This window comes from Crocodylus siamensis, chromosome 4 (assembly GCF_052110815.1).
Source record: "Crocodylus siamensis isolate JL-2025a chromosome 4, ASM5211081v1, whole genome shotgun sequence".
NCBI lineage: Eukaryota > Metazoa > Chordata > Crocodylia > Crocodylidae > Crocodylus > Crocodylus siamensis.
In genome coordinates, this window is record NC_143398.1 from 115,503,972 (window position 1) to 115,531,924 (window position 27,953).

General features: G+C 45.1%; 1 protein-coding gene across 3 annotated transcripts in view; it reads left to right on the forward strand.

The window, feature by feature from the left end:
- Nucleotides 1–27,528, forward strand: part of USP18 (ubiquitin specific peptidase 18) — a 33,487-nt gene extending 5,959 nt beyond the window's left edge. The window contains exons 2-11 of one of the 3 annotated variants that reach the window (XM_090043505.1): nucleotides 6,130–6,300; nucleotides 7,872–7,968; nucleotides 9,393–9,538; nucleotides 11,788–11,867; nucleotides 13,037–13,183; nucleotides 14,337–14,432; nucleotides 15,718–15,888; nucleotides 17,478–17,609; nucleotides 21,946–21,995; nucleotides 22,484–27,528. In XM_090043505.1, coding sequence (XP_089899631.1) covers nucleotides 6,138–6,300; nucleotides 7,872–7,968; nucleotides 9,393–9,538; nucleotides 11,788–11,867; nucleotides 13,037–13,183; nucleotides 14,337–14,432; nucleotides 15,718–15,888; nucleotides 17,478–17,609; nucleotides 21,946–21,995; nucleotides 22,484–22,532 — 1,131 coding nt within the window. In that variant the 5' untranslated portion in view covers nucleotides 6,130–6,137 and the 3' untranslated portion in view covers nucleotides 22,533–27,528. Of the gene's footprint in view, nucleotides 1–6,113; nucleotides 6,301–7,871; nucleotides 7,969–9,392; nucleotides 9,539–11,787; nucleotides 11,868–13,036; nucleotides 13,184–14,336; nucleotides 14,433–15,717; nucleotides 15,889–17,477; nucleotides 17,610–21,945; nucleotides 21,996–22,483 lie in introns of all 3 variants that reach the window. The other 2 variants (XM_090043503.1, XM_090043506.1) reach the window with 2 other exon arrangements.
- The last annotated feature ends 425 nt before the right edge of the window (nucleotides 27,529–27,953 follow it).

The following is a 27,953-nucleotide window of genomic DNA, read 5'->3' on the forward strand; positions in this document are numbered from 1 at the left end:
CTAAGAAAGTGATAATCTACATTCATTTAAAAAAAAATCATAAAATTTTAGTAGGTCTAAGAAAAGATACCAGATTTGAAACCTTGTCTAACTTTATCCCAAAGTTTGTAGTGGTGTTGGTCTCAGGACATAGGCAGACAAGGTTCTTTGGGTAAATCTGATACTTTTTGTAAACCAACTAAATTTTATGATTTTTAAAATGAATTTGGAATATCCCCTTCTTTGGGTAAACCCAATATCTTTTATTAGACCAACTAAAATTTTAATAAAATAAAATGCTCTAATAAAATTTTAGTTGGTCTGATAAAAGATATCAGATTTGAAACCTTGTCTAATTTTATCCTAAAGGGTATAGCTGTGCCCATCTAAGAATATAGGCAGACAAAGGTCTTTGGGTAAATCCGATATCTTTAGACCAACTTTAGTTATCGGATTTACCCAAAGAAAGTGATAACATTCTAAATTAATAAAAAAAATCATAAAATTTTAGTTGGTCTAATAATAGATACCGGATTTACCCAAAGAACCTTGTCCACCTACGTCCTTTGACTGACACGGCTACAACCTACACCCTGAAACATGTAGGATAAAGCTCAGACATAAGGACGTGGCAACTTAACCTCCCCAACTGCCTGCAGAGCATGTCTTCCGCAGGTGACATCTTTTATTGGACCTGGGTAACTGGGATAAAGTTAAACAAATGTGAAACCTTTTGAAACCTTGTCTAACTTTATCCCAACTACACAGTTGGTCGAATAAAAGATGTCACCCTAAGAAGTCCTTGCCTTTTGCAGCACTATCTAGAATGATTTTTTAAAATTATCATTCTTGTATATGGTTTCCCTGCTCTATAAGAGAAATGTATGATGTTGCATGTACAATCATAGGGCTATTGCATGTAATAGGCTATTACCTTTATTATCCTATTATAAGAAAAATTCTTAACCTGATCCTGAGAAAATTCTGATCCTGGCCTGATTCTAAGCAAAAATCAAGGATTTTAATGCCATTACCATCATCTTTTCCCCATCTCAGTTCCCATGGAAAAAATGGCCTTATCTGGTTTCAGTGGGGTCCCTTGTCAGAGACCAATCCAAGCCTATCAGGCTAGTGTGGTCAAGTATGCAAGGTTTTAAAGCAGCACAAAAGGGAGTGACGTACCTGGTATCATAACTGGTTTCCCTTGATTCCCTAGACCTAAATGACTACCGTCCCCTTTACAGCTGGATTGAATATCCGTGGGGGACGGGGAATGGCATGAGTCCAGAGTAGGACTAGACTCACAGCTCTGGAGAAACAGCATAATGACTTAACTGCTTTTTTGCAGACAAATTTCTTTGGGTAAATGTGATTTCTTTTATTAGACCAACTAAGCAGTTGGAAAAATTGTTCTTTACAAATTTTTGGGCACAACCACCCTTCTTCAGGCACAGGGAGAGTCTGCTGGTGTTTGTGTACTCTCCTGGGTGGAACAGAAACTTAAGTGCTCTTCTGCACCCCACTTCCTGGCTTGCTAGGACAAAGTCTTTGTGGGCCAAGTGGGACTCTTAGGGATCTGCTACAAAATCTGTTTTTAAAATATTCAGAGAATTGTGAACACAGGGAAGAAAACTTTTCTACTGATTTCTAAATACTCTGCTGGAAAACAAAGGTACTGTGTTAAAATATAATGTAAAATCTTAAAGTTTCTATGCTGTCTGAAAAAAATGTAACCTGATTATTTGGTAATAATGCATTTTTTTAGATTAAGTAGCTCTTAATTTAAGAGCTCATAGCACATGATGGGAGGGCTGCAACTAATTCTTTTCTTTCCCTTTTTGGTTTGGAGGCCAAACTGGAAAAATATGAGTTTGGTCCAAAACTCTTCATCGCTCTCAAGCTTTTCTCGGTTCCTGCTATTGTTATAACTGCCCTGTATCTAACCCCTGTTCTGTCTTTTTCTTGAAGGCTCACTCTATAACCTGTTAAAAAAATCCTTTTCACCTACCCAAGTCTTCCTGTTCTGACTGGCCTGTTGTTCTGCTCCTCCTCTTTCCATAAATTGTGATGACCCCCCCAAATCATTTCCATTTCATTTCTGTCTCTATCTAGCTCTCCCCCCAACTCCAAGGTGGCTGTTGAATAGGTAATACTTTTTGATTGAAAGAGTTAACTCCATTCACAACAAAATGTCTCTGCATGCTATACAGTTTAATATAAATTGTTCTAAACTTTTTACTGTTATTTCCTTTTACATTATATAAGGTACTAAAATATTCAGTGAATCCTAGAAAGCAAGAGAGATATAGGTTGGTGACTGGGGCACTCACATGGCTCCCTGGCACTGCTACAATAACTATTTATGTGTTTATACAAAATAGAACAGCAAAAAATTGAGAACACCCTTCACCCTTCTTCCGCCTACTTACAGACCAGAATCCCCTGCAGTGTAGTCACTGGTCACTTTTCTTAGAAGGAATGTGATTCAGGTTCAAAATATGGTAAGCTCTGACTGTGCAGAAGCAGAAACAGCTTAGTTATCTCACATCCTAGTTTGTGGCTTGACCACTGGGCTAGCTGGTAAAAAATGGAACCACCTCCTTGTCAGGCAGTTTTATGAATCTGATTTTTTTCCCTCAGTTGAAACTACCTGGTGAATTCAACACTATTTAGCAAATTTAAATTAGCCAGATAGCTTCAGGATAACCACAGCTACTTTTTTTTTACGCATTGAAAAAATGTGACTTTTTTATTGTCTGGTTTGCCATAGCTAAAACTAACACACTACAAAAGGAGACATTTAGCCGCTTATCCTAAAAAGTTCCCCATCTCTTTATAGATTACAACCAAGTTTGCCTGTATTTTAGAAGGTAAAAGGTGTCAGTTACTGTAGAAACTACAGTTTTCTCTTTCTTTTCTGATTCAGCCTCTTTTTAAGTGTTGCCCTGTTCTCCTCTGTCCTCTCTGAATTCCTTTCCTTCAGTATTCTTTCCCACTTTTGATCTCTCTGACACCTCCCCTCTATTAATTCTTTTACTTTGCCTGTCTTCCCTTTTCTCAGCACCTTTCAGTCTTTCTTTCATTTCCTTTTTTCTTCTATAACCAATTAAAAATACTTTTCACCTGCCCAAATCTTCTGGTTCTGAGTGGCCTGAAGTTCTGGTCCTTCTTTTTCCATAAACTGTAATTGTTCCCACAAATTTTCTCCACCTTATTTTTGTCTCTGTTTAGCTCTCCCCCTCCCGTGTGGACTGTTGAATAGGAAATGTTGATTGCTTTCTGGTCGTCTCAGTTAAGACTCTGTGGGTGTGTCTACTAATGTGCTTTAAGATGATTGGGTGTGTTTACATATTAATTAATTCACTGTAATCATGGCGCATTACGTTTAGTACCTCTAATAACAGGCAGTAACTTAATGTACTGTAATCAGCACTCCTGAACAGTAGCGCCAGGGCATGTTTTTTTTGTAATGCTAATGTGCAGTAGGGCTGTGCAAAATGGCACTGTTCCATTTCGACTTTAGTTTCGAGGTTTGGATGGAACAGTGTTTTGTTTTGAATTTCATTTTGAGTTGAAACAGCTGTTCTATTTTGCTTTGTCGAAACAGTGAGGCTGTTTTAACACCGTTTCAATGTTTCGCCTGACCATTGGGCTGGGGAAAGGAATTTCCCATTCCCAGCCTGATCAGTCGTGGGGCTGGGGAGGGGAACTGAGCAATCGGGCTCAGTTTCTTTCCCCAGCCTGATCACAGTGCTTGGGAGGGGAACTGACCCTGGGCTCAGTTCCCTTCCTCTGTGCTGTGATTGGCTTCCTTCAGCCCGGCGCCGGGAGATGGGGAGAGCCAGGGCTGTGCTCCAGGCTGCTGCTGGGAGCTCAGCTCTGGTTCTCTCCTGTCTCCCGCCACCTTGCTGCTGGCTGCTTTGAAACTTTCGAAAAATTTCAACTAGCCTTGTTTTGTTTTGGGGCTGTTTCAAAGCCCTTTGTTTTGAGCTTGAAATACAGTGTCGAATCGAAACAGCTGGTGAACTTTTGCACAGCCCTAATGTGCAGTAGGCTAATTCTGCTGCACATTAGTGCATTAGCATGATTTTTGCCTTCAGGGCTATTGTGCAGTAGAATTAATGTACTGTGAATTTACTGTGTTGTGGAAATGCTCCCACTACATAGTAAAATAAGGTACAGTAAGCTGTTGGGGCAAGCTTTCCCCAGAAAGCTATACATGCACCTGTTGGGAACAAATTTGCTCCCGACAGGAGCAGTTCAGTGCAAGGCTACTCCTGCCCTGCTCTGCCCCCACTACAGCAGCCAGGGGGGCTCCAGGCTCCCCCAGGTGTCAGTCCCAGGCTGGTAGGGGGCACTGGGGTCAGGCCTTGGCTCTGGGGGATGTGGTGGTAGCTGTTCTGTCTCCAGGGCAGCTGCCTCCCAGACCTATGCCCTGATCAGCCGATTGGGGCAGGGGCTGGGAAACTGTCCCCTGCCCCAGACAGCTGCTTGCTTCCCAGCCCTGTGCCCCAATCATGCTTTACTAGATTAGTTTACTGTGCAGTAAACCTTGTCTTGTGTAGACATGCCCACAATCTACTTCATTTGGTATTGCCATTAATGTATTTACACTGTTCCAAATTTCCCTAGATTGGGCAAACCCTAAGACTAAATCCCTGTCCCTTACCTCCATTAAAGAGGTACCTCCACATCCACTTAGAATCAGATTTTCAAACATATGAAAGTGCCTAAGTACTTTTGAGAATCTGGTCTCCTGGCATCTGGTAGGATCAGCCCTATGATACTAAAAATATTTTCCTAGCTCAACTTCCAGGGAAGTAGTGAATTGTTTGGATTCTAGTTAGCTCTTCTACCTAAGTGGTTATTATATCTTGGGCATCATTTAGATACTTATGTAGCTTATATGTGAGACAGTGAATACTCTACTTGTATTAAAGAGCCTTTGGTTCTTACCTTTTCAGGACACTGAAGTTGATTTTGAAGTCTAACGCTTTGTAAGCTATCATTTGTATTATGTTGAACTTCAGGATTTTTGGGTTGTGATTATTTAGAGGGTGATTCTCAATTTGGGATAGACAAACACGCAGGTGGATGGACAATATCTGGTGTCCAATTGCTTGAATGCATCTTTTAGCTTTATTTTGGTGATTTGATGGATTCTGTGGACCCAGTCCTTAAAGATAAGGATAATTTCAAGATGCCATTGCTCAATGAGAGTTGTAAAAGTCTTGTTAAACCAATAGGGATGGAAGTTTTGAAAGAAGGATAAATGATATTCAGTAGCAGCTGGGTGCTTAATTTCATTAGGCTCCTTTAAAATCTCAGTCCAGGGTGGTGGAGTAGGGATTCAGGCCATTTTAACACAAAACAGACAGATAAACAACTCATCAGTTTAAAGGCAGGAAAAGCTGAGATTTGCCGTTCTGAAAATTCACCAGGTTTGTAGTGGAATAAAAGGTTGCTTTTAACACACACAGCAGAACACTCTGTTAAAAGGCTGATTATTTGTTGCACTCTCTTTTCTATTCGACAGATATCTATGTAATATTCAATACTTGACCTTCTTTCCAGGGGATATTCACAATTCTTTCACTAGAGGGTGCTGCAACTACAGGATTAAGAAGTGTGGAAAAATTGTACTATTTTTGGGGGTTTCATCATGTGGCGATTACATTTTCTGTCCTGGCCTTGTCATATCATTTTAATGAGAAAATGCACAGAACCCTGGCTTCCTGGTCACATGAAAACATCTGAAGCAAACAAAGTCTTCAAGATATTTGGCAGCTAAACTATTGCAGCTCTGGTTATAAGCTAGCAATCTGTAAACTCTTAATATTAATATTTCTGTGAAGTGCCATGAGTTAGACTGGGGAGCTACACTTATGTCTGTACCTTTATTTAGCAACAAAACAAATATAGGAAGTGCAGTGCAAGTGACAGCCTCATTCCTCCTGCCATGCCAATTCACATCAGAGACCTGGAGTGCCAGCTCAAACCCACCAAAACATAATGATGATAGTAACATTTATTTCTTGATATTCCATCTTTTTTGCTGTGAAAACTTCAAATGAAAAAATTAATTTTATTTTGCTGTGTACTATACATCTTTCCAACCTTTCTATACTTCTTAGTTTTTGTGTTGCCTAGTGCCGTTTATGGGCCAGGGAACTGGACGACAAATGAGAAGCAACAAATCAGAGCTGCCAGTGAATTTCAACATGCAGACAGCGGCAGAAGTAGAAAAGGATACAGAGAAAGTTATGAAGAGCAGAGATCAGAAGCTAATATCTGTCTATGGTGTGGCAGACTTAAATAATGGTAATGCTTTTTAAAAAATGTCTCTCCCTCTTTCTCATTCTATTTTTCTGTGTTTTGCTCACTTTCTCTCACTTTCTCTTGAATTCTTCATTCTCTCTCTCTGTCCCCCAGTTCTTTTTCTCTTCGTTTGATTTCACACATGGCGGATTCTTATAAATTAAATGCCAGGACAACATATTTGGCCCTACCAAGTGAAAGCTTTGTACTTTGCGGAAAATGATCCCAAATAGTTTCTTCCTTTCCAAATCTTCAACTGGGCAGCTTCGTCATGACAGTTGAAGAAAGTTAGATGTTGCCTGCGTCACTCTTCATCCCCATTCACTGTATGCCGGGGTGGGCAAAATGCATCCTGGGGGCTGGATGTGGCCCGCCAGGCCACTCTATCTGGCCTGCAGGGCCCCTAAAAAATTTAGAAAATTAATATTTATCTGCCCCTGTCATGCGGCCCTCGATGGCTTGCCAAAACTCAGTAAGCGGCCCTCCACCCAAAATAATTGCCTGCCCCTGCTGTATGCATAAACTTCTGGAACCCTTGTTTCCTTATCACCTATTATATTCATTTCCTTACTGCTATGCATCTCTCTCTCTCTCTGTCTGGGTGGAGCTGATTACTCCAAAAGTAAAACTTTTCAGAAGCACCCATCACTTACCCCACCTGCACTCAGCACAAAATACAGTTTCCCTTGATTTATGTGGGTTCTGTATGTGTGAATTCACTCCTACATGATGACTCTTTTTATACCAAAAATGTGTTATATGCAAGGAAAATTCACTCTTATGCGATCAGTGTGGTGGAAGCCGGCAGTCAGCTGCTTTGTGCAGTGCACTGTGGGAATGACACGCACCAAAATATAGTCTCCTGTGTGGATCTGTACTACTCATTCGTTGTCTGTGACGTGTTTCTGTAGTTGGTGTCCCCATTATGATAGTGCCCTGTGCTTGTGTGTACTGTCTGCTGTTGGTGAGTACCAAAATTGTCCTGTAAAAGTGATAAAAATGGGTCTGGGGGTCAGAATAGTTGAGGTCTTGGAACCTGTCCCTATTTGTGACATTGTAAAGTGGATTCCCTTTATGCGAATTTGAGTTATACGCTGTTTTCCAGGAATGCATGTACAGTATAGCATAAAGGGAGGGAAACCTGTATACCTTTGTTTTTCATGAGGCTCTGAGTGAAAATTCCTTGCCCTTTGCTCAACTTTGTTCCTTTCCCTGACACTGACAACCAAATCTGAAATGTGTCTGAAGGGGAACACTGAATCCAGGGGAGCAGATCTGCACTTTATGAACTCAAACCCAGATCTGCACTGTATGATTTGGGGCTACCTCTACAGAAGGCTCTATAGACACCTCTCATATCCAGATGACACTCCATTTGTTTTTGTTTGTTTTTGTTGTTTTTTACAATTTTGAGGGAGGAGATTTGGTGTTTCCACAATCCTGGCCAAGGTGCTGGGGTTGTGTGTTAAGCAAGCTGTAAATGCCTAACAGGAAATTTACCATCTTTCCAGTGCCATTGAAGCTCTCTCACAGCACATAAGATGTAAGCCTCACTTTCTTTTCTGTGCCTATAGGAGCAATTGGGCTGTACAACGTTGGACTGAGCTGCTGCCTGAACTCCTTGCTCCAAGTGTTTTTCATGAACAGACACTTCACTGTGATACTGCGAAGGTAGGAAATGTGCAGGCAGAATGCCTACTCCCTGAGCTTATACTACCAGGAGGTGGTGTGCACAACACTTTAAAGTGGGCTAAATGCTTTTGCACTGCTTTAATGGTGTCGGTGTTTGCATGCCTCGGCGGCATATTATGCATTAATTCCAGCTGCTGTAGGAATTTCGGTGGTGTAATGTGCCTTAAATGACTTGGGGTGCAGCCTCAAAGTCATTGCCTTAAATGTAATGTACCTTAAATGACTCCTTCGAGGAGTTTTAGTTTGCTGCCCCTACAGCTGCAGAGTGAAGCACTGGGCTCTGTGCATCTCCATGGCTCTGCAGGGAGCCCTGCAGGCAGCCTGGCAGCAGCCTGGGAAGGCAGGCTGCACCCAAGAAAAGCAGGGAGCCTGATTTTCACACCCTCCTCCCCCTGGAGCCTGCCTGCCGGAGCTGAGGAAAGACCTGGTGCTTCCCTCTGCAGCTGTGGTATCCCCCAGGACCACCTGAACCAGGTGCCTGTGGGTGGGTGCCACCCGGGTGAGGGAGAGGAGGAGCAGGGGGGGCACCACTGCCATGGAGGGAAGCACCAGGCCCCCTCCCACAGCCCCTGGACCACTCCACCTGGTGGCAGCTCACCCTCCCCTCCCTGCCGGAGAGGCAGGTACTCAGTGGGGTGTGTGCACAACATAGGGGTTTAATCAGCCCTAAACTGAAGTGGCATTTTTTAAAACCCACTGCTTCAATTTAGGGCTCCCATTTCATCTACTCGCGCCCAGTGATGCTACTACCACCACCTCACTCACTCAACTCCATTTTTACATGGCCTGTCCATTCACAGGAATGGATTGCCTGGACATACCAGGTCTTCCAGCTCACTGAACAAGGGTCTCATAGCAAGGAGCTAACTAGAAGCCAAGCCACAGTTCCAAAAGCACAGCCCTTTACTCGCAGATAATTTTGGGGGAAGTGGGAGGCGAGGGGAAGGCTGATGCACTTGACACCTCATAGGCAGAGGGCATGGTCTATCAAATTTTTTAAATTAGTTCTGCTCTATTCCTTCTATCAGGCAAGCATCCAGGCTGATTCCCCAAGCTACTTGTAGTAATGGAACCTGATGTTACTTAGCTGTGCATAGGACTGAGCTCAAACTATCACAGACGTTGCTGGTTAGAGTCAAACAGCAAAGGGAGTACAATTTGGATCTAGGTCTCCAGTGTTGAAATACAGCCACGAAACTCCACTGCATACTTAGGTCCTGAATTGTATCTACCAGCCATCTCTTTTCATGGTAAAACCCAGGCACTCTAAGGAGTGATGCAAGTTACTATTTTACCCCATTTCCCCTCTTAACTTTGCCCTATTTCTTACCAAGAGCAGGAACTGCAGGTGTGGAAATTTTCTGTTTCTGTCGCACAGCTCCTATGGCTGCTTCTGTTCACAGGATCACAGTGCCATTCAGCTCTGCAGAGCAGAGGAAGAATGTCCCATACCAGATGCTTCTGCTGCTGGAGGAGATGCAGCGTGGCAAACGGGAAGCTGTATCTCCCTTGGAACTTTCTCGCTGTCTCTCACTGCACGGTGTGGAATGTAAGCAGTAGCCCACTATTCCCTATGTACTACCCCACCCGCCTTTTCATCTGATTTAGGAAAGGGAGAAGTGGTGACATATTGCCACATGGTGTGTGCTGTATCCCACTAGCAGACACTTGAGATGCTGGGCCTTATTTCCATATTGGCAGATGAAAGGGATTTGGGGAGGTGGATCCTGAAGAGCAACCTGCTTCTTGGCTAGGGCTAGGGCATGAGCTGGTTGCCCATATTCTTAAGTAACAGCCTGCATTGCTCTAGGAAAGGAAAGCAGATGGGTCTTAGAGGGGAGTGGGATGTACTGGATATAGAGGGTGAGGTAGCTTATTGCTTGATATGTCTTCTTAAGCTGATCTCTCTTTCATAGTGCCAGTTGGAAGGGAGGGCAGGAAGATAGGTGGTTAAACTATACCAAACTCACCCCAGTCTGTGAGCAGATAAGCCTTGTTCTGATTCAGAACTTATCAAATCAACACGAAGAGAAGAACTGGCCAGGTTCAGCCTTTCAGCTGAGGAGTTTACCTTTGCATCTAGCTGGGTCATTAAATGTGCTATTTGGGCTGCCATGGAAAATCCATGTGCAGTGTTCTTGCCTAGTCCTTAGTAGTTTGTGCTGGCAGGGAGTGTTGCTGGAACAGTTAGTTAGTCTGACCTCAATCCCGGGTAAGCTCTTTGAAAAAATTATCCTGGCACACATCCAGGAGGGCCTTGCGGGGGAATGCATGCTCAGGGGCAACCAACATGGGTTCATCAGTGGCAGGTCTTGTCAGACCAACCTGGTGGCCTTTTACGATCAGGTCACCAAATCATTAGACGCAGGGGTTGCTGTGGATGTAGTCTTTTTGGACTTCCGGAAGGCTTTCGACACTGTCTCTCACCCTGTCCTCATCAAGAAGCTGAGAGACTGTGGTGTCGATGCCCACACGGTCAAATGGGTCGCCAACTGGTTGGAGGGCCGCACCCAGAGGGTGGTAGTGGATGGGTTCTTCTCGACCTGGAAGGATGTGGGCAGTGGGGTTCCGCAGGGCTCGGTCCTCGGGCCTGCACTGTTCAACATCTTCATCAGTGACTTGGATGAGGGGGTAGAAAGCACCCTGTTCAAGTTTGCTGATGACACTAAGATGTGGGGGGATGTGGGTGCACTAGAAGGATGCAATAGGCTACAAGCTGACCTTGACAGGTTGCAACGGTGGGCGGATGAGAATAGGATGGGGTTTAACACTGATAAGTGCAAGGTGTTGCACATGGGGAGGAAGAACCGGCACCACACTTACAGGTTGGGGAACTCTCCTCTTGCCAGCACGGAGGCGGAAAAGGATCTTGGAGTCGTCATTGACTCCACGATGAACATGGGCCGGCAGTGTGGGGAGGCAGTCAAGAAGGCCAATCGTACCCTATCATGCATCCACAGATGCATCTCGAGCAGGTCCAGGGAGGTGATCCTCCCCCTCTATGCGGCACTGGTCAGGCCGCAGCTGGAGTACTGCGTCCAGTTCTGGGCGCCACACTTCAAGAGGGACGTGGACAATATGGAAAGAGTTCAGAGGAGGGCCACTCGTATGATCAGGGGTCAGCAGGGCAGGCCTTATGAGGATAGGCTACGGGACCTGAACCTGTTTAGCCTCCACAAGAGAAGGCTAAGGGGGGACCTTGTGGCCTGCTACAAACTGGTCAGGGGGGATCAGCAGGTATTGGGGGAGTCCCTGTTCCCCCGTGCACTGCCAGGAGTGACCAGGAATAACGGTCACAAACTGGCGGAGGGTAAGTTTAGATTAGATATTAGGAGGCGCTACTTCACAGTCAGGGTGGCTAGGGCCTGGAACCAGCTTCCAGGGGAAGTGGTGCAGGCTCCTAGCCTGGGGATTTTTAAAAGGAAGTTAGATGAGCACCTTGCCGGGGTCATCTGACCCCGGTGCTCTTTCCTGCTAAGGCAGGGGGTCGGACTAGATGATCTACCTAGGTCCCTTCCGACTCTAGCTACTATGAAACTATGAAACAGTGCTGGCCTGGAAGTAGGTGGCTCACATTTTTCTGTAGTGAGATATAATGATAATTCAAAAACAACACTGATGGGGATCCTGAGGAAACATCACCCTTCTCTCATCAGTTGGAAAGCCAGCTGGTGTACTATGGAGACTGGGGAGGATTGGAGGCAAAGAAGTGGGTGGGAACCTCATGTCTCTGAAAGGGGATCAGGGGAGGAAGATTTATTGTTCATAATACTGACTGTAATGTCTCGATGTGTCCAGTGTTTGTCCAGCATGATGCTGCACAGCTATTACTGGTCCTCTGGAACCTCATTAAGAGTCAAATCACAAACACGGACCTGGTAAGTGTGATGAATGAAAAAGTCATGCAATCTATCCCTGGGGATGAGAATTTTTTTACTGTTTTTTCTAACAGGAATCCCTTTTACCAGCCAGCCTTTGTCCTAGGTCCAGGAGTCCCAGCCTTATCTTTTGGATTCTATTCTCTCATCTCCCAATCACCGGGAATCAAGCTCCTAAGGACTTTGTCATTTCAAGTTTCAGTTAAATTTCAGTTGAACTTCTTTCAGGCCAGGCCAAAGGGATAATTATCCTTGTTGCAGGAGCTACTTGTTAATAAAGAAAAAGAAAATCTTTTACAAAAACAGGTTTGGTAATCTCAGTTTTCTTCCAATTTCAGATTTACAGAAATATGAGTCAGTGTTATTTTCAAATGGTCACTGCTCCTTGCCTTAGTATCTGTCAGCTTCCTTCAGTTACTGCCAGCTACTGCTTACATGTTTAATGGAGGCAGTTTTTTTCATGAGAGGTTCCTAGGCTATGAACAAGCAGTAACCAGTAGCTCAATTTATTTATGCAGGAGACAAACACACATTGTAGGTTTGGTACAAAACTATGGCCCTTGGGAGACATTACACTTAAAATGCTATTAGTCTGTTAATTTTTGTGGCTGGTTTCCATCACATCTTAAATTGAACATGTGGCAGGACTAGGACTGCACCAGATCTCCAACCGGTCCTGCTGAAGTGGTGGAGCCATCTGAAAACCAGTGGATTTTGGGGCACAGGGCTTTCAACTTTCCAGTATAGGGGAGTCTGGAATCATGATTCTGCACTGACTAGTAGGGTGCAATTGGGAATTGATTCCAAAATCATGCATCTTGCCAGGCACGTTTGGCATGGAAGGGGGCATGATTTTCAGGATCAGGGATTATATTTCATCACTCCTTTAAATGAACACCTGTCAGCTGCATATGATTCCTCCATTACATACATGTAGATGTCTTACATATATATATCTGCTACAATAGCAGTTCATCTGTTTAACTTCTGTGAAGCATTTATAGTGTCCTTATTTCAATGCTATGAGGTACTCTCTTTCTAGACAAGTGCCAGATCTGGTTTCAAGCCCTAAAGAAGTGACACTACATCAGTGAGTGTCCAAGTATAGCCACTAGCAGATGTATTGTATGATTTGTATCCATTTCTTCTTGGTTTTTTTACCCCTTCAGGTGGAAAGGCTGACTGCTTTGTACACTATCTGGGTGCAGGACTACCTGGTTTGCCAGAGGTGTTCCTTTGAAACAAACTGGGACAGCCACATGATAACTCTCCCACTCCCAATGTTTGATTCCAGATCTCACTGGCTGAGTACACTGGTAGGTTCAGCATCCCTTCTCACTGTGCCTTTTATTAGGAGAAAGAGTCAACTCCACTAAGGCACTGGAATCTGATTCAAGAGCCTCCTTTCCTAGGAGCCATGTCTAGTATCTATATAGTATCTATGCTGGGGTGCTATTTAATCTTTGCCTTTTCTACTTGTCCCTGGAGGAATTCCACATGGAAGATAGAGCTCCTGAGGCTCCTTTCTGAAAGGAGGTTATAATTTTGGTATCTGGTCCACTGTTCCCTCTCTATGTAAAACACATAGTAATAGCTGCATGTAATCCGCAGAGCGTAGATATCACAGTAATGTACCTTAGATAGGGTGAAGAGTGATTGTTGAATGCTGAAACAGGGAATTTGTCTACTTCAGGGGTGTTCAACCTGCAGTCTGCAGGCCAGATCCAGCCTGCAGTGCTACGTCATATGATCTGCAGGGCTCCTCATAGATCTAGAAATTTGGTGGCAGGGGAGTGGTGGCACTATACCCCTGTTGCCAAATCTCCAGACCCAAAGGGAGCCCTGAGCTCTGTGATGGATCTGGTGCCCAATCCCAGCACACAGGGCTGGGTAGGTTGGCACTGGGTCATAGGGCCCAATCCCAGTGTTGGGGGCTGGGAGAGGGTGGTACCAGGCTGGCAGGGCCCAATTCTGGCTTGAGGGGGGGCGGTGCCAGCCCCCTGGGACCCAATTCCAGCGTATGGGGGGTGAGAAGTTGTGGTCCCAGACCCCAGGGATGCAATCCCTGCACACAGAGGCTGGGAGGGGGTGGTTTTAAGCCACCAGAGTCCAATCCTGATGTGTGGAGGAAGTGGGAGGGTGCTAGGCCTCAAGGTTAAATCCAGCCTGCAGATGGATCCTTTACTACTCATCTGGCCCACAGGACCAAAAGGATGAGCACCACTGGTCTAACCTATAACAAAATAGGTAAAAATAAAACTAAAGAAGTAAAATGTTTTTGATCTTATTTATCAGAAAAAAGCAAGAGAAAAAAAAACTATTTCCTTCACCAGGCACCTTGAAATCGCATGTCTCTTCTGTGTATGGGCCTTCATACTAAATACCTTGAAATGAAGAAGTGGTAGAAATCTAACTTGGATGAATTCAGTTCCTGTTTTTGACTGATAGAAACCTTCTGTGTATTTCTAGGAGGATTCCCTACAGCACTTTTTCCAGCCTGAACAGCTGACTGGCAATGACATGTGTTTCTGTGAACAGTGTAAGCAGAAAACACCATGTCTGCAGGTAAGAAAATATTTTCTCTAACTCCTATAAAATAGGAAACTGCTGGAAGGGTGGCTAAAAAGACAATGGAGTTATACTGTTCTTAGTAGTGGCAGATGACAGAACAAGGAGCAACAGTCTCAAGTTGTAGTAGAGGAAGTTTAGGCTAGGTATTAGGAAAAACGCTCAACAGGAGAGTAGTAAAGCACTGGAACAGAGAGGCTGTAGAATGTCTGTTGGGCTGGGTGGGTAGTGGTCAGTAACTCATGGCACTTCTTGTAAAGCGTCATGAGTTTGAGCAGAGGCCTGCATGTCTGTCAGCACCCTTGACAAAGTGTTGTAGCTATACCAGCACAAAAATACCTTCTGCTGGACTTTGCTGTTTCTCTACTACAGGACTTTCCTGGTTTGGTTATGTTGCTAGAGTGACAGAGGCTGTAAACAAACCCCAATTCCAACTCATCAGTGAGATTTTATTGGACTGATAAGATATTTGAGTGTTGCCAAATTGTAAGAAAACTATAAAACCTTCTAGCATATATTGTCCAAGGTGCATGTTGTTCAGGATAGGGTAGACCACTTAAGGTTTTCTTTGTAGGCACTTGCTGAAAGGGAAATTGTCCATGGACCTACCTCTCAACCATCCTGCACTCTGCAGGGAAGCCCTGCTGCTCATAGCAGTATCCTACAATGCTTCTCTGTGCATCTCACATGTTGCCAGTGTAGTGACCATTGGGTTCAATGAACACAGGCATACATGAATGAGAACTAAACAACAAACTTTACTGGGGGGCAATAGGCTAACCTCTGCAGATCCTTTTTCTCTCTAACTTAACTACTACCTGAGTCTCCTAACTCACTAACCATTTCCTAAAACTCCCAACTTTTCAAACTAGGGAGCATCTCTAAATGATAGCTTCTGTCACTATAACCATGATTGCATTTATCCCTGCATTACCTCCTGTAGTCTTGTCTAACCACACAGAGAGCTACATGCTTCAGGGAAGGATAAAAGAGAGACAGAGAAGTAATGCACAGAATGAACACTCGAAAACTAAGATACAAACCATGGTACAGCCAGGAGATTTTGTGGTCATGGATTCTTTACATAGTTTATAACCCAGTGTGTATGTAAACCTTTAGCATTTCCAGTCAAGCAGACTTTGAATTTCTAAAATAAAAAGCAGGGGACTTAATTCACTGTAGCACAGACCACTCTATATCCTAAAGTCATTCATGTTGGTCTTAACATCTTAAATCGCTCTCAATTCCTTAGTCTTCAGCTCCAGTGTTTATTGCATTGCAGGGCACAAGGCTAAAACAGCTGCCACTGACCTTGACCCTTCACCTAAAACGATTCTACTGCAAGAAATCCACTAGGATTCAGAAGATCAGCCATTCACTACCGTTCCCACAAAGCCTCAATTTCAGTGAGATCCTGACACAAGAGCAGTGTCATGCAGATGCCAAAGACAAGGTGAAGTGGTTTATTTAATTTCACCTAAAGAGACAGATCACCTACCCTTCTTTCTGTTCATTCAGTAGACTCACAAGTCCGAGAGACATCTATCTCACTGTTCAGTACCGTTGTAAGGGGGTTAGGCTCTGGGCTTAACCTGTACCTAACATTGTCACATACCCTGTGATTTTAACTTTTTGTCATTTTGCAGGTTTTGTACTTAGGCTAAATCAGCAGACTAAGTTGCTTGCTATCTCAAAATCTTGAACCTGTATATTTTTTTGAGACTAGTATCATAACTTTCCCAGTGCTGCTCTGCTTCCAATTATGTTACAGAGAAGAACCTTTATGTCTTACTTAATCATAACGAGTATTTAATTGGCAACTCTTGCCTTGCTCTGTAAACCCATTTCATGGATACCAGAGAGGTAATGAGCAGCAAATCTTGCATTTCACACTGGATGAGAAGTCAGGATGTGGGCAGTCCACTCAGAGCAACCTGCACACTGCTGTATCTCACAGGGCTGTGATTAGCAGGGATTCATTTCTACCCCTGTGGAAGAGTTAGTATTAGCAGAGCAAAGACATAGGTGGGAGATCTGTTGCTATGTGGATCTACTGGTTAACCTTCCTGTAATGAAGGAGGGTATAGTACCAGCAAGGGCTTGAGGTTGCCTTTTTTGTTTGCAAAGCAGTTTTGGTGGTGTGCCATAGTCTTATTCCCCCTAATGTCCATGGGACTTCCCTGTTTACAGCTATTTCTTTGGGCTATGTGGGCAATAAGATTAAGGCATTTAAGACTGCTGTGCTCATCTTATCTCACCCATAATGATTATGAAGCCCTGAAAACCTTGGTTTCAAAGGTCTTGATTAACAAAGGCCTAAATAGGGCTTAGGTTCCTAAATAAGTAAATGGATGTTTGGAAGAACAGGATATTCAAACTGAATTCCCTTTAGGCAAAACTGAAGAAAATGATCTTCAGGACAAGGCTATCTTTGTCCTGCCCCCTCTCAGGGCCCCCCTGGGGTGCTGGAGGCATCACAGTCCAGGCAGGTATCATGGTCATGGGTATCCAGAGCGGCAGTGTGCACCTCTTCCCCTCCAGTCGGGCCAGGGTCAGGGGCTAGGGGTGGGTGTGGAACTCCATGCATGTGGCAGTGGCTTCTGTGCCCCACCCCTCAGCCCCAGGCCAGCCCTGGCCTCAGCCCAGGCCCTGGCCCAAGCCCATCCCACAGCACTGGAGGACTGCAGCCCCAGCTGTGCAAAATCTGCCAGATGGAGGGGCTGGGTTGGTCCAGAGCTGAGGCTGCCTTCACCTTAGCGGTGCTTGTGCCCCCTGACTCACCCCAGATGCACAAAGGAGGCTGGGCTGGCCCAGCTGCCGGCCCTTGGTGGGTGCAGAGAGAACTTGCTCTTGCCTGGTGGGGGGCCTCCAGTTTCCTAGTTGCCCAGGGTCCCAATAAATCTTAAACTGCCACTGCCCTCTTCTGCTGTGGGGCAGAAGGCATATTTCTCATGAAGACAATAACATCTGTTGTGTTATCATCTCTGCTCAACAGTTTGAGGCTGCTGCAGTGACAGTGTTGCTCTTTGTGGCTCTTTTTAGGTTGATTGGCAGTATGATCTCTTTGCTGTTGTTGCTCACTTGGGATCAGCCAACTTTGGCCACTACTGTGCCTATACTCGGAGCCTTACAGACCACCAGTGGTACTGCTTCAATGATTCCAGCGTCTGCCAGGTGAGGAAACAGAGCCCCAGCTCTTCAGTCTTTTCTGCTGTTCACTCTTTCTAGTCTCTGCCTAGGCTTACAAAAAGCACTTCTAGTTCAAGTAGATGTGCACAACTGAATGGGTTCTGAGCTCTTTTCTCCATCTTGTGCCCTTCTGCTGTACATCTGTATCATGGTAAATGGCAGTTTCGTAGATTTCATAGATGTCATAGACATTAGGGCTGGAAGGGATGTTGGAAGGTCATCGAGTCCAGCCCCCCGCCCAAAGGGCAGGAAGTCAGCTGGGGTCATAGGATCCCAGCAAGATAAGAATCCAATTTGCTCTTGAAGGTGTTCAATGTAGGTGCTTGAACCACCTCTGATGGAAGGTTGTTCCAGACTTGGGGGCTCAGACAGTAAAGAAATTCTTGCTTATGTCCAGCCTGAAAAGGTCCTGTAGTAGTTTATGACCGTTTGACCTTGTCATCCCTTGGGGCGCTCTAGTGAACAAACGTTCCCCCATATCCTGGTGGTCACCCCGATAAACTTATAGGTGGTCATCAGATCACCCCTGAGCCTGCGCTTTTCCAGGCTAAAGAGCCCCATGGCTCTCAGCCTGTCGTCGTAAGGTCTGTTTTCCCGACCTGTGATCATGTGCATGGCTCTTCTCTGGACCCTCTCAAGCTTTTCCACATCCTTTTTGAGTTGTGGAGCCCAAAACTAGACACAGTACTCCAGCTGCGGCCTCACCAAGGCTGAGTACAAGGGGAGAATGATGTCCCGGGATTTGCTTAAGAAGCATCTATGGATGCAAGCCAGCATTTTGGTCGCTTTACTAGCCGCAGCATTGCATTGCAGGCTCATGTTCATCTTATGGTTGATGATGACCCCCAAGTCTCTTTTTTCCATAGTGCTAGCCAGCATAGCACTGCCGAGCCTATAAGGATGCTGCAGGTTTTTCTTCCCAAGGTGGAGAACTTTGCATTTTTTGGTGTTAAACACCATCAAGTTCTCATCCGCCCATTTGCTGAACCTGTCCAGGTCAGCCTGGATCACCCACCTGTCTTCGGGGGTGGATGCTTTGCCCCAAAGTTTGTTGTCATCGGTGAACTTGGCGAGTCCGCTCCTGACTCCAGTGTCCACATCATTAATGAAGATGTTGAACAATATGGGTCCAAGGACAGAGCCTTGGGGGACCCCACTGGTCACAGGACACCATGATGATTGACTTCCATCAATTACAACCCTCTGGGTCCGACCACGGAGCCAATTTCCCAGCCAGCAGATCATGGTAGACCCAAGGCCACTATTGGCCAGTTTTGCCAAGAGGTGATCGTGGGATACCAGATCAAAGGCTTTTTTGAAGTCAAGCTATATGACGTCAATCTCTTCTCCTTTGTCCAGATGATAGGTCACCTGGTCGTAGAAGGAAATGAGATTGGTCAAGCAAAACCTATCCGCAACAAGCCTGTGTTGACTATCCCTTAGGATGTTGGCATCAGCCAGTCCATTAAGGATGGCCTCTTAAATAAACTTTTCTAAGATCTTCCCCAGGATACAAGTCACACTGATGGGCTTATAGTTTGTCGGATCCACTTTCCTCCCTTTCTTGAAGATCGGCACCACGTTGGCCTTCTTCCAGTCTTCGGGCACTTCACCAGAACACCAGGAGTTTTCAGAGATCTGTGCCAGGGGCTGGGCTATGATGCTCACCAGCTCCTTGAGTACCCTGGGGTGTAGATTGTCCGGGCCGGCTGACTTGAAGGTATTCAGCCTCTCAAGGTGTTCCTTCATGAGGTCAGCATTGATGGAGGGCAGGGGATCTCCCTCACCTGGACCTCCCTGTCCCATGGCGGGCATGGGCGTCTCATGGGACTGATGAAAGACGGACGCAAAGTACCCACTTAATAGGTTGCCTTTTTCCTGGGCGTCAGTTGTCAGTTGTCCCATCTGGTTCAGCAGGGGTCCAACGTTGCCCTTGCTTTTCCTCCAGCTCCCCACATATCTGAAAAAGGACGTTTTATCTTCCCTGATGCACGAAGCTAGTTGGAGTTCAGTTGCAGCCTTGGCTTTCCTTGTTTGCTCCCTGAAGGACTGGATCGGTGCAGAATAATCCTCCTTGGAGGTGAATCCCATTCTTCATCCTTTGTAGGCCTTTCTTTTTAGCCTCAGGGGGTCTGCTAGATCCCTGGAGAGCCAGGGTGGCTGCTGTGCCCTCTTGCTGCCTTTCCTCCGAGATGGAATAGAATTAGCTTGTGCACTGAGGATCGCTCCCTTGAGGAGCAGCCACTCTTCTTGAACTCCCTTCCCCCTGGGGTCGTGGTCCCATAGGGCCTCATTGAAAAGCCTCCTGAGCTTGTCAAAGTCAGCTTTTCTGAAGGACTTTTGTGTTGCTGACTGACTTGCCAGCTTTACGGCAGATGGTGGAGGTGATGAGCTTGTGGTCACTGTCACCCTGCTTCCCATCGATCACTAGGTTGCTGATTAGGTCATCCCCAGTAGCCAGTATCAGGTCGAGCAGCACTTTGCATTTCAGCCCATAGACTTCTTGAGTCAGGTAGAGGTCATCCATGCATGAGAGGAAGCTTTGCGACTGCTCGGATTTTGCTGAGTGGTCCTCCCATGAGATGTTGGGTAATTGAAGTCACCCATGACAACCATGGTCCTGGAGCATGTGGCCTCAGCCAGTTCCCGGGCGAACTCCTGGTCAAGCTCTTGACTTTGGGTGGGAGGTCTGTAGTAGACTCCCACCGTTGTGTCCCCTGCGCTGTGTTCCCCACGGATTTTAACCTAGAGGGTCTCCAGTTGTCCACCTGGTTGCCAAGATCAGCTTGCAGGGTCGTGTAGCTTTCCTTAACATAGAGAGTTACACCCCTCCCCTTTTATCTACACGATCCCTCCTGTACAGGGTATAGCCATCTATACCCATGGTCCAGTCATGGGTGGAGTCCCACCAGGTCTCCGTTATCCCTGTGACATTATAATTATTTGCATTGAGCAGGAGGACAAGCTCCTCCTGCTTGTTCCCCAAGTTCCTGGCATTTGTGTACAGGCAGGCAAGTGTCCCCTTGGGGGCTCTTGCCTTGCCCACAGGTTGTACCCACTGGAGCAGCGAGAAGTGCGTACCTGTTGCTAAGCTCCAGCAAGACAGGGGCCTTGGTGTGTTGGGCCTTAGGGCCCTTGACCACCTTGGTCCATGTCCCTGACTGGACAGAGCGGGAGGTCCCGGAGTCCTCCTTTGTCCTGGAGGGAGACCATGGTCTACCCTCCGGCTCCCAGGGGAGAAGGGCCTGGCAGTAGGAGTCTATATTTCCTGCTCACAGTCCTTGATGGCATGCAGTCTCTGGACTGTGGCCTGGATCTCCTCCAGCTGGCGCACCAGAGACCCCAAAATGGAGCAGACCCCACAAGGGGAGGTGGCCATGCTCCCGGGCCCCAGAGCCTGAAAAAGGGCAGGCAGCCCCTGCAGCCAAGAGCCAGGGGCTCTGTCTGTGTGGAGCCTGGGACCACGGGCGCCGTCTGGGTGGCCGTCTCTGAGGTGCCAGAGGTGGGGGCTGCAGGGTGCGGTGCATGCCCATCCACATCATGCCTCTGGTAAGCTGGCTACGGCCTGGACTGTCTACCCTGGCAGGGCTCACAGGCAGGGCCTCAGCCCTCCCGTATTCCCTCCTGCGCGAACTCTGCGCTAACTCACACGCCGGCAGACAAGCACACCTTTTTGCGCAGCCTGTTTGGCTCCCTGGGGGGCTGAGCAAAGTAGGGGCCTGGGTGGGGTGAGACCCAGCCCAACTCTACTCAGCCCCTTCCTCCCACTCACTAAGGGGTTAATCCCTTCCCACCATGGGTACCCCCCTTGCCTCCGGCTGTGCTGGGGGTTGGTGGGGGGCTCCGTGACTGCTGGGGGGTCTCTGGGGGGCTTCAGGGGAGTGGGGGTGCAGCGGGCTTTCACCCATGTGTCTCTTGCTGCTTCGGAGCCTAACTCAGTTCACTCGCCACTGAGAAAATGGACCAGTTATTAGAAATGCTGTACTTTTCTTATGTAACAGATACTGTAGTCTGAGTGACTGTTATTTAAGATTAAGAGAACAAGAATAAGAAATAACTAAAATAGTCTCCATGACAGCACCCAGTGCCTCCCTCTGTAATAGTTTGCAGTAAACAGAATGGCTTGCATTTTCTGCAAGCATGTAACTTACGATTTTCAGGTGCAGTTGACAAAAATGGTCATCCAGCAATCATGCATTGAATCCCTTGATGGATGGGCCTGTAATTATTCAAAGGCAGTATATAGAACCCTGTTGGGAATCGCTGTGATGCTATCTATTGTGTCTAAACATCATCTTTTTTGCTGTTTGGCTTCTTACAGGTATCATGGGATGATATCAAATGTACCTACGGAAAGGCGGACCTGCGTTGGTAAGGGCATATTTCCATTTTATTGAGAGTCACTCTGGAGCTTTGTGGTAGGGTGGAAAACAATCTAAACTCTATTTCTCTAGAATGAATTGATTCTCATATTATAGTAATTGTCTGGCTGATTAGTACTGTATAGTCACAAGTCTGTGAGTGACAGTGATCTTATTATTCCTTATTCACCATCAGTATCACACAGACCATAGGGATAGTGATGTACTATCTATTTCTGTTGGGTTCCCCTAAAACGCACTTTCCCTCCTCCCTCCTCTCCCCTCCCCCTTTCATATACTGATAAATCATAAGAAAGCAAGACAGAGAAAATCTGTCTTGTCAGGAGCATCACCTTTAGTTTATCACAGTTACAGCCCTGTCTCAGAAGTAACAGGAGGATTAAGTCATATTACCTCTAGTAGGAAAACTGAAAAGAGGCAAACTGGAGCATCTAACTACAGTCATCTTGATCCCCTTCCCTTTTTTTCCTTCTCCAGGGGTGAAACTGCCTATCTCTTGGTTTACATGAAAAAGAACACTGAATAGCTTCATTCACAAATGTCTCAGGGCAGGCCCTGACTTTATTATGGAGGTAAAACACTCATCAAGAAGAATGGCAGCCTCACAATTTTTGAATGAAGCCTAACAGAAGAGCCACTTGAAAAGAGGCCTGGACCTTGGCCACTGAGGTGCATTTTAAGAACTACAAGATCCTTTTTTGATGCCCTTTTCCTAGAGCCCTATGAGACTCTTTGTATTTACATAGAACCTTTGTAAATACAAAGGTCCTTCTGGAGTACAGAAGGATGTCCAAGAGATTTTTGGAGATATCTTTGCAAGACTTGCTTGATAGGCAACTACCTCTGGGATGGAGCACAACAGGCAATTGATAACAACCCAGAGATTTGCTTCTTAAAACAGGAATTATGGTAGGAGTTTTGATCAAGTGGAATCACAAGGAATGTGTGGGTGTGTGTGGAGGACCACTGGTGGATAGGAAGTTCAGTAGGTCAGATGGTGATTAGGGACATTTTGTCATTGGCTTCACAAGAGAACAGGCTCAGGTGTTGTGCTGAAAGGAAGTTCAAGAAGGCCAACATTTTCAAAGCTGAGTAACAATTTTTCAGAAAGAGCCCTGAAACAGGGGAAGGGGAGATATAACTTCAGCATGCCTATATATTCTATTTTTCCCACCATTTTTCTGATTTATAGGAATTGTTCCTGTTGCTCACAGCTGCTGCAGCCAATGACTGTACCCTCTTCCTCTGCCCATTAGCCAGCACAATGAAGTGCATGCAAATGCTGGAGTAAGCTTGGGTAAAAGAAGCAGTACAGCAGTGTAAGTGCAACACAAGCCAGTGCAGTTAGCTCTGTTGAGAGGCAAAGTGCAGGCAGTGCTGCACAAATTCAGTAATGCTGCTGCTGGTATCCAGTTCAGGTATCTTTGCATGGCACAACACTGTAAACATGCTTTTAGGTGGATCTGCTCCTCCAGTGCATTTCTTGCTAACTCCTCAGCAGTGCTGGAGAGATCAGCTGGTTATAAAGTGAATCCCATTATCCCTGCAGAAAAATCTTTATGCCCTGCCACGTGCTTCTGATTTCCTAGTGCCTTTGGCTCAGAATGTATGCCTGTTGTTCATGAAGATCAATGGGAAATTAGGTTCATTCTTTCATTGAGGCCTTAGATGCCACAGTGTCATAGGTCCTTGAACTGTGCTGTAAGAGAAGGGACTTGGGGGTTTTAGTGAAGTGGGTAAATGTCTCTTTACGGGGAAGAGGCCCACCTTCTTCCAACTCCACCCAACCTGGGGCTACATATAAGGTAAGCTATGGAAGATGGAGCAGTTTGTCAGGCCACTAAAGAAGATAAGAGCAACAGTGACTTTGTGCCAGACTGATCCCAATAGCTAAGGAACCTTAGAGCTGTGGAACTGAGCAGGGTGCAAGTAGGAGAGTGGCTAAAAGTGAGAAGAGGGACTGTTGGAGGCAGTCAGGTATAGAAGTGGCCTGGAAGTGGACAAGTGCTTAGTTATGACAGGGTAACAATGGCCAGAGAGGACCCTTTATAGTTCTCCTAGCTTGAATGGTAGGAGAACGTTACTGACCAATAAGACCAGTTATTTGATGTGCTGTGGTTGATTGTAGAATAGTGTATAGAAGATTGTGGGGACTGTGCAGCTGTGGCACTTTTACCTTTATTATGGGGCTTGGCAAAAACCCAGAGGCTGACGATTGAGTGTTTCCAAAAATGCATCATCATATGCAGTCAGCTTTTATCCTTACCATTTTCTAGGAACCCAGGGCAGTATCAGCCATCAGGACAATATTTTGGATTTTTAGAACTCCAGCTATTCTATTCTATTCCTTGAGACAGAGATTACATTCAACTTGAAATATTAGAAAAATGGACACTTCAGATTATACAAACAGTGACATAGACAGAAAATATCTCCAATAGTATCTATTATTATTTACTTCCTTCCTGCTATGCCTATTACCAGCGCATCTAGTGCCTTTTCTACTTCTAGGAAGATAAAATATATGATATTTAAAATAATTTATTTTTAATCTAGTGATGTGAGTTTCATACCATGAAAGTTTGTGCTTCATATATACCTATAGATCTATGTCTGCCTTGGTTAGCCTGTAACAGTGGTTCTCAACCTTTTTCCTACTGGGACCCATTTGCAAAGATCCATGAATTGTCCCAGCCCACATTCCTCTGACCATGCTGGTGCCCAGCCCCTTAGTCTCCTGCCTCGCCCCTATCTCCCAGCCCTACCAGAAGGGCCTCCAGCTGCCCCTGTCCTGCTTCAGCTGGAGTGCAGTGACTGGGGCAGCCCTGGCTCATGCAAGCGGCAGTCTGGCCCCAGCACAAGCTGGAGGGAGAAGGAGGTCTATGGCACCTCCTGCCCTGGACTGAGGATGCTGCACTGTGCCAGGCAGCCTGGTCATGGCCCCACTTGCCCCCCTGAGCAGTGTTTCTCAGTCACCCTGCCACCACAAGCACACCAGCCCGGCCACACAGCCCTTCCCCACCCCCTTCCCCTGCTCCCATTGCCCCTCTGCCTTGCTGCAGCTTGTGACCCTTTGAAATATTCCTGCGACTCACTTTTGGGTCACAACTCATGGGCTGAGAAACACTGGTCTATAAGGTGCCTATATACACGCCTTTTACTTTAAGTAGCCCATGGAACTCTCCTTGTGTGCATCATAAAAACACATCACACTCTTAGATAATGACCAATCTACAATATAAATGTTCTTATCATTTTGGCCTGATACATATTTCTGATCATTTAACATCATCATCCTCTCCTACCTCCATTTCGCAAAATGACCTTCAGTGCTGTAGTTGTAAAGACAGGCATCATTATTTATGCCTGCAGCTGCACTTGTTTTGAAATCTAAATATTTGACTGCATCTACAAATCAGGCATCTAAGGCCAGGTGCAGACATTGCACTTTTATCACTGTAAATGATCAGAAACCAGTCTATACCCATATCAGAATAGAAGTTCAGCACACAGACTGGTTGCAAAATGGCAAAAAGTGATCCAAGATTTGCTTCCCACCAAGGGTGACTGTTTGCTACCAATCTGAACTATGCCGCTTACAAAAAACAATGTAACTTTGGTTCTGCCTCTGACTTTTTGAATATCTGTACCTAGCCTGTATGAAAACAATCTCAGAGAAATGTGTTTACAATTTTGTTCCTGAATTAGAATATAGATATAAACTTAAAAACACAATATGAGAAGGAGAATCGCAACCAAGAAGTAAAGTTAGTATGTTGTGCTTAAATGAAAGCTGAGACTCTTATGTAATAGCAGCATTTTGGGACCTGGCACTGTATGAGAAATGCTGCATATCACAAGGTTTGCAGTGAACCTGAAGGTTGGAGAAACTCATCTAAACAACAATAACAACTTGTAACTTCCCTGAGTACAAACTTATTTCTGTGGAATTTCATTCCTCCCCAAATCAATGACTTTTATGAGAAAAGAAGAGCAGAACAAAGTGCAAATGAATCTAACTTTATTCCTCTTGACTTATCTTGTAGCCCCTTTTTCCCCACTCAGGCTCTCCAGCATGATACATTAAGCTTCAGCTTATTTGCCGCTATGTTTAATTGGCTGCTGTTACAATTCCCTGCTAGGATCCTCCCTCCTTACTAATCAACTCCTGATAATGGATAATTTGCCATTATTTGCATTCCCCTTACAGTAGTGAATCAACCAGAATTTACTGTACTTGGGCTCCAGATTTCTGTATAGTACTACAATGAATCCCTTGGCAACCTAAACTTAGAGTGTTATCTGGTTGCAGGTAGGTTTATGCTTGAGCTCTGTGTCATTCAGGATCATTTCTAGCTGTTTGATTTTAAAGTTGGCCCAATGTACTTCAGGCCTGCACCTTTATATCTGTCAGAGATCTGACAAGACAAGGTTCATCTGACAAGGCAGATGTAGTTGGTGCTTGCTACAAAGGTGCCTGTGTAATGTGGCTTGCAAGACTGGGGCTAAATAGCACCATCTAGAGCTTGGATGAAGTCACAATGCACTTTTCCTAATGCACATTAAATTTAGTATCTCTAATGTGAGGTACTAAATAAATGTGCTTTAGGCTGCCCTAATGTGCAGTAGTGAATGTGCATACTTTTTTGGTGATGCTTAATGTGCAGTGCCTATTTTACTGTATGTTAGTGTATTAGCACAGTTTTTATGTAATGCTTTAATGCTTAGTAAAATACGCTACTTCACATTAAAGTGCACCCTGTGTTATCATTCCCTTCCATCCTCATTCCAAGTTCTTCTGGTTCACACAGGCTGTAAGATATTCTTAGATTAGTTTTTAAACCATGAGGTTTAAATAAAATGAAGCTCTTTCTATTTGACTTTCATTTTCTGAGCCCTTAGGGGTCACTTGGATTATATTTCCAGTTGTTACTCTATAACCATGAAATAAAGTTAATGTTATTTTGTTTGTTTAAATAAAAGCTGAGATGTTCATACAATAATAGCATTCTAAGAGCTGGAGCTTCATGAGGAATACTGGCATATCACAAGACTTACAATGAAACTGAGAGCTAGAGGCACTGGGTGCTTCAATTCTGATCTGGAGCCTTCTACAATGTTAAATCTGGGCATCTTTCAAGAAGACTGTGTGCTCTCTGATCAACTGGGTAGTGGTTTTCCTGAGAGGAGCCACATATATCACATATGAAATGTGGCAAAGGGTATAACTCATACGTGGTGTATATATATTTTTTCTGTCAAGGGAACAGTCAAAGTGACATAAAAGGAGGGAAATGTTAGAGTTCCCCCTCCTTTTCCCCCTGTCCGTTATTTCTTACCTTTTGTATTGGATCTAAATGCAAGCTTTTTCTACCATGTAAGTGTTTGGTTAGGAGTGTAGCGTTTATTTTACGTTTTTTTTTAATCTTTAGGTTTATCAGTGCAACCCCTTATCTCATGTAAAGATGCCCAAAGAAGCTCAGCTTATTCTCTGTGGAGGGGAAATAAATAATATGGCTTTTGTTGATTGACAAATCCTTCATTTATATTAGAAAAGCAGCAGCAAGGGCTCTAGCCATGCTCCTGTATCATAGCTTTTATTAATCTATTAGCAATCTTGTAACTTCACATGACTGTATCATGCTCTGTGCTACCACTCTCCCAGGGGAATAACTCTGATTTTTGGAAAAGTGAGATCATAGGAATAGCTGTGCTGAGCAGACCACTGGTCCAGCTGGTCCTCTTCAAAAGGCACTTGAGCCAGCTTCTTCAGAAGAAGGCATAAGAAATGCCACAGCAGGTATCAATAAAACCCCTCAGGTAAAGTTTCTTCCTTAACCTCGTTAGTTAAGGTTTACCTTGCTTTCATAAACTGAGATCTTGCATGTTTCTCATATGATCATGGGTATGTGGATCTCATGCTTGGACTGGAAAGTTTTGATGACAG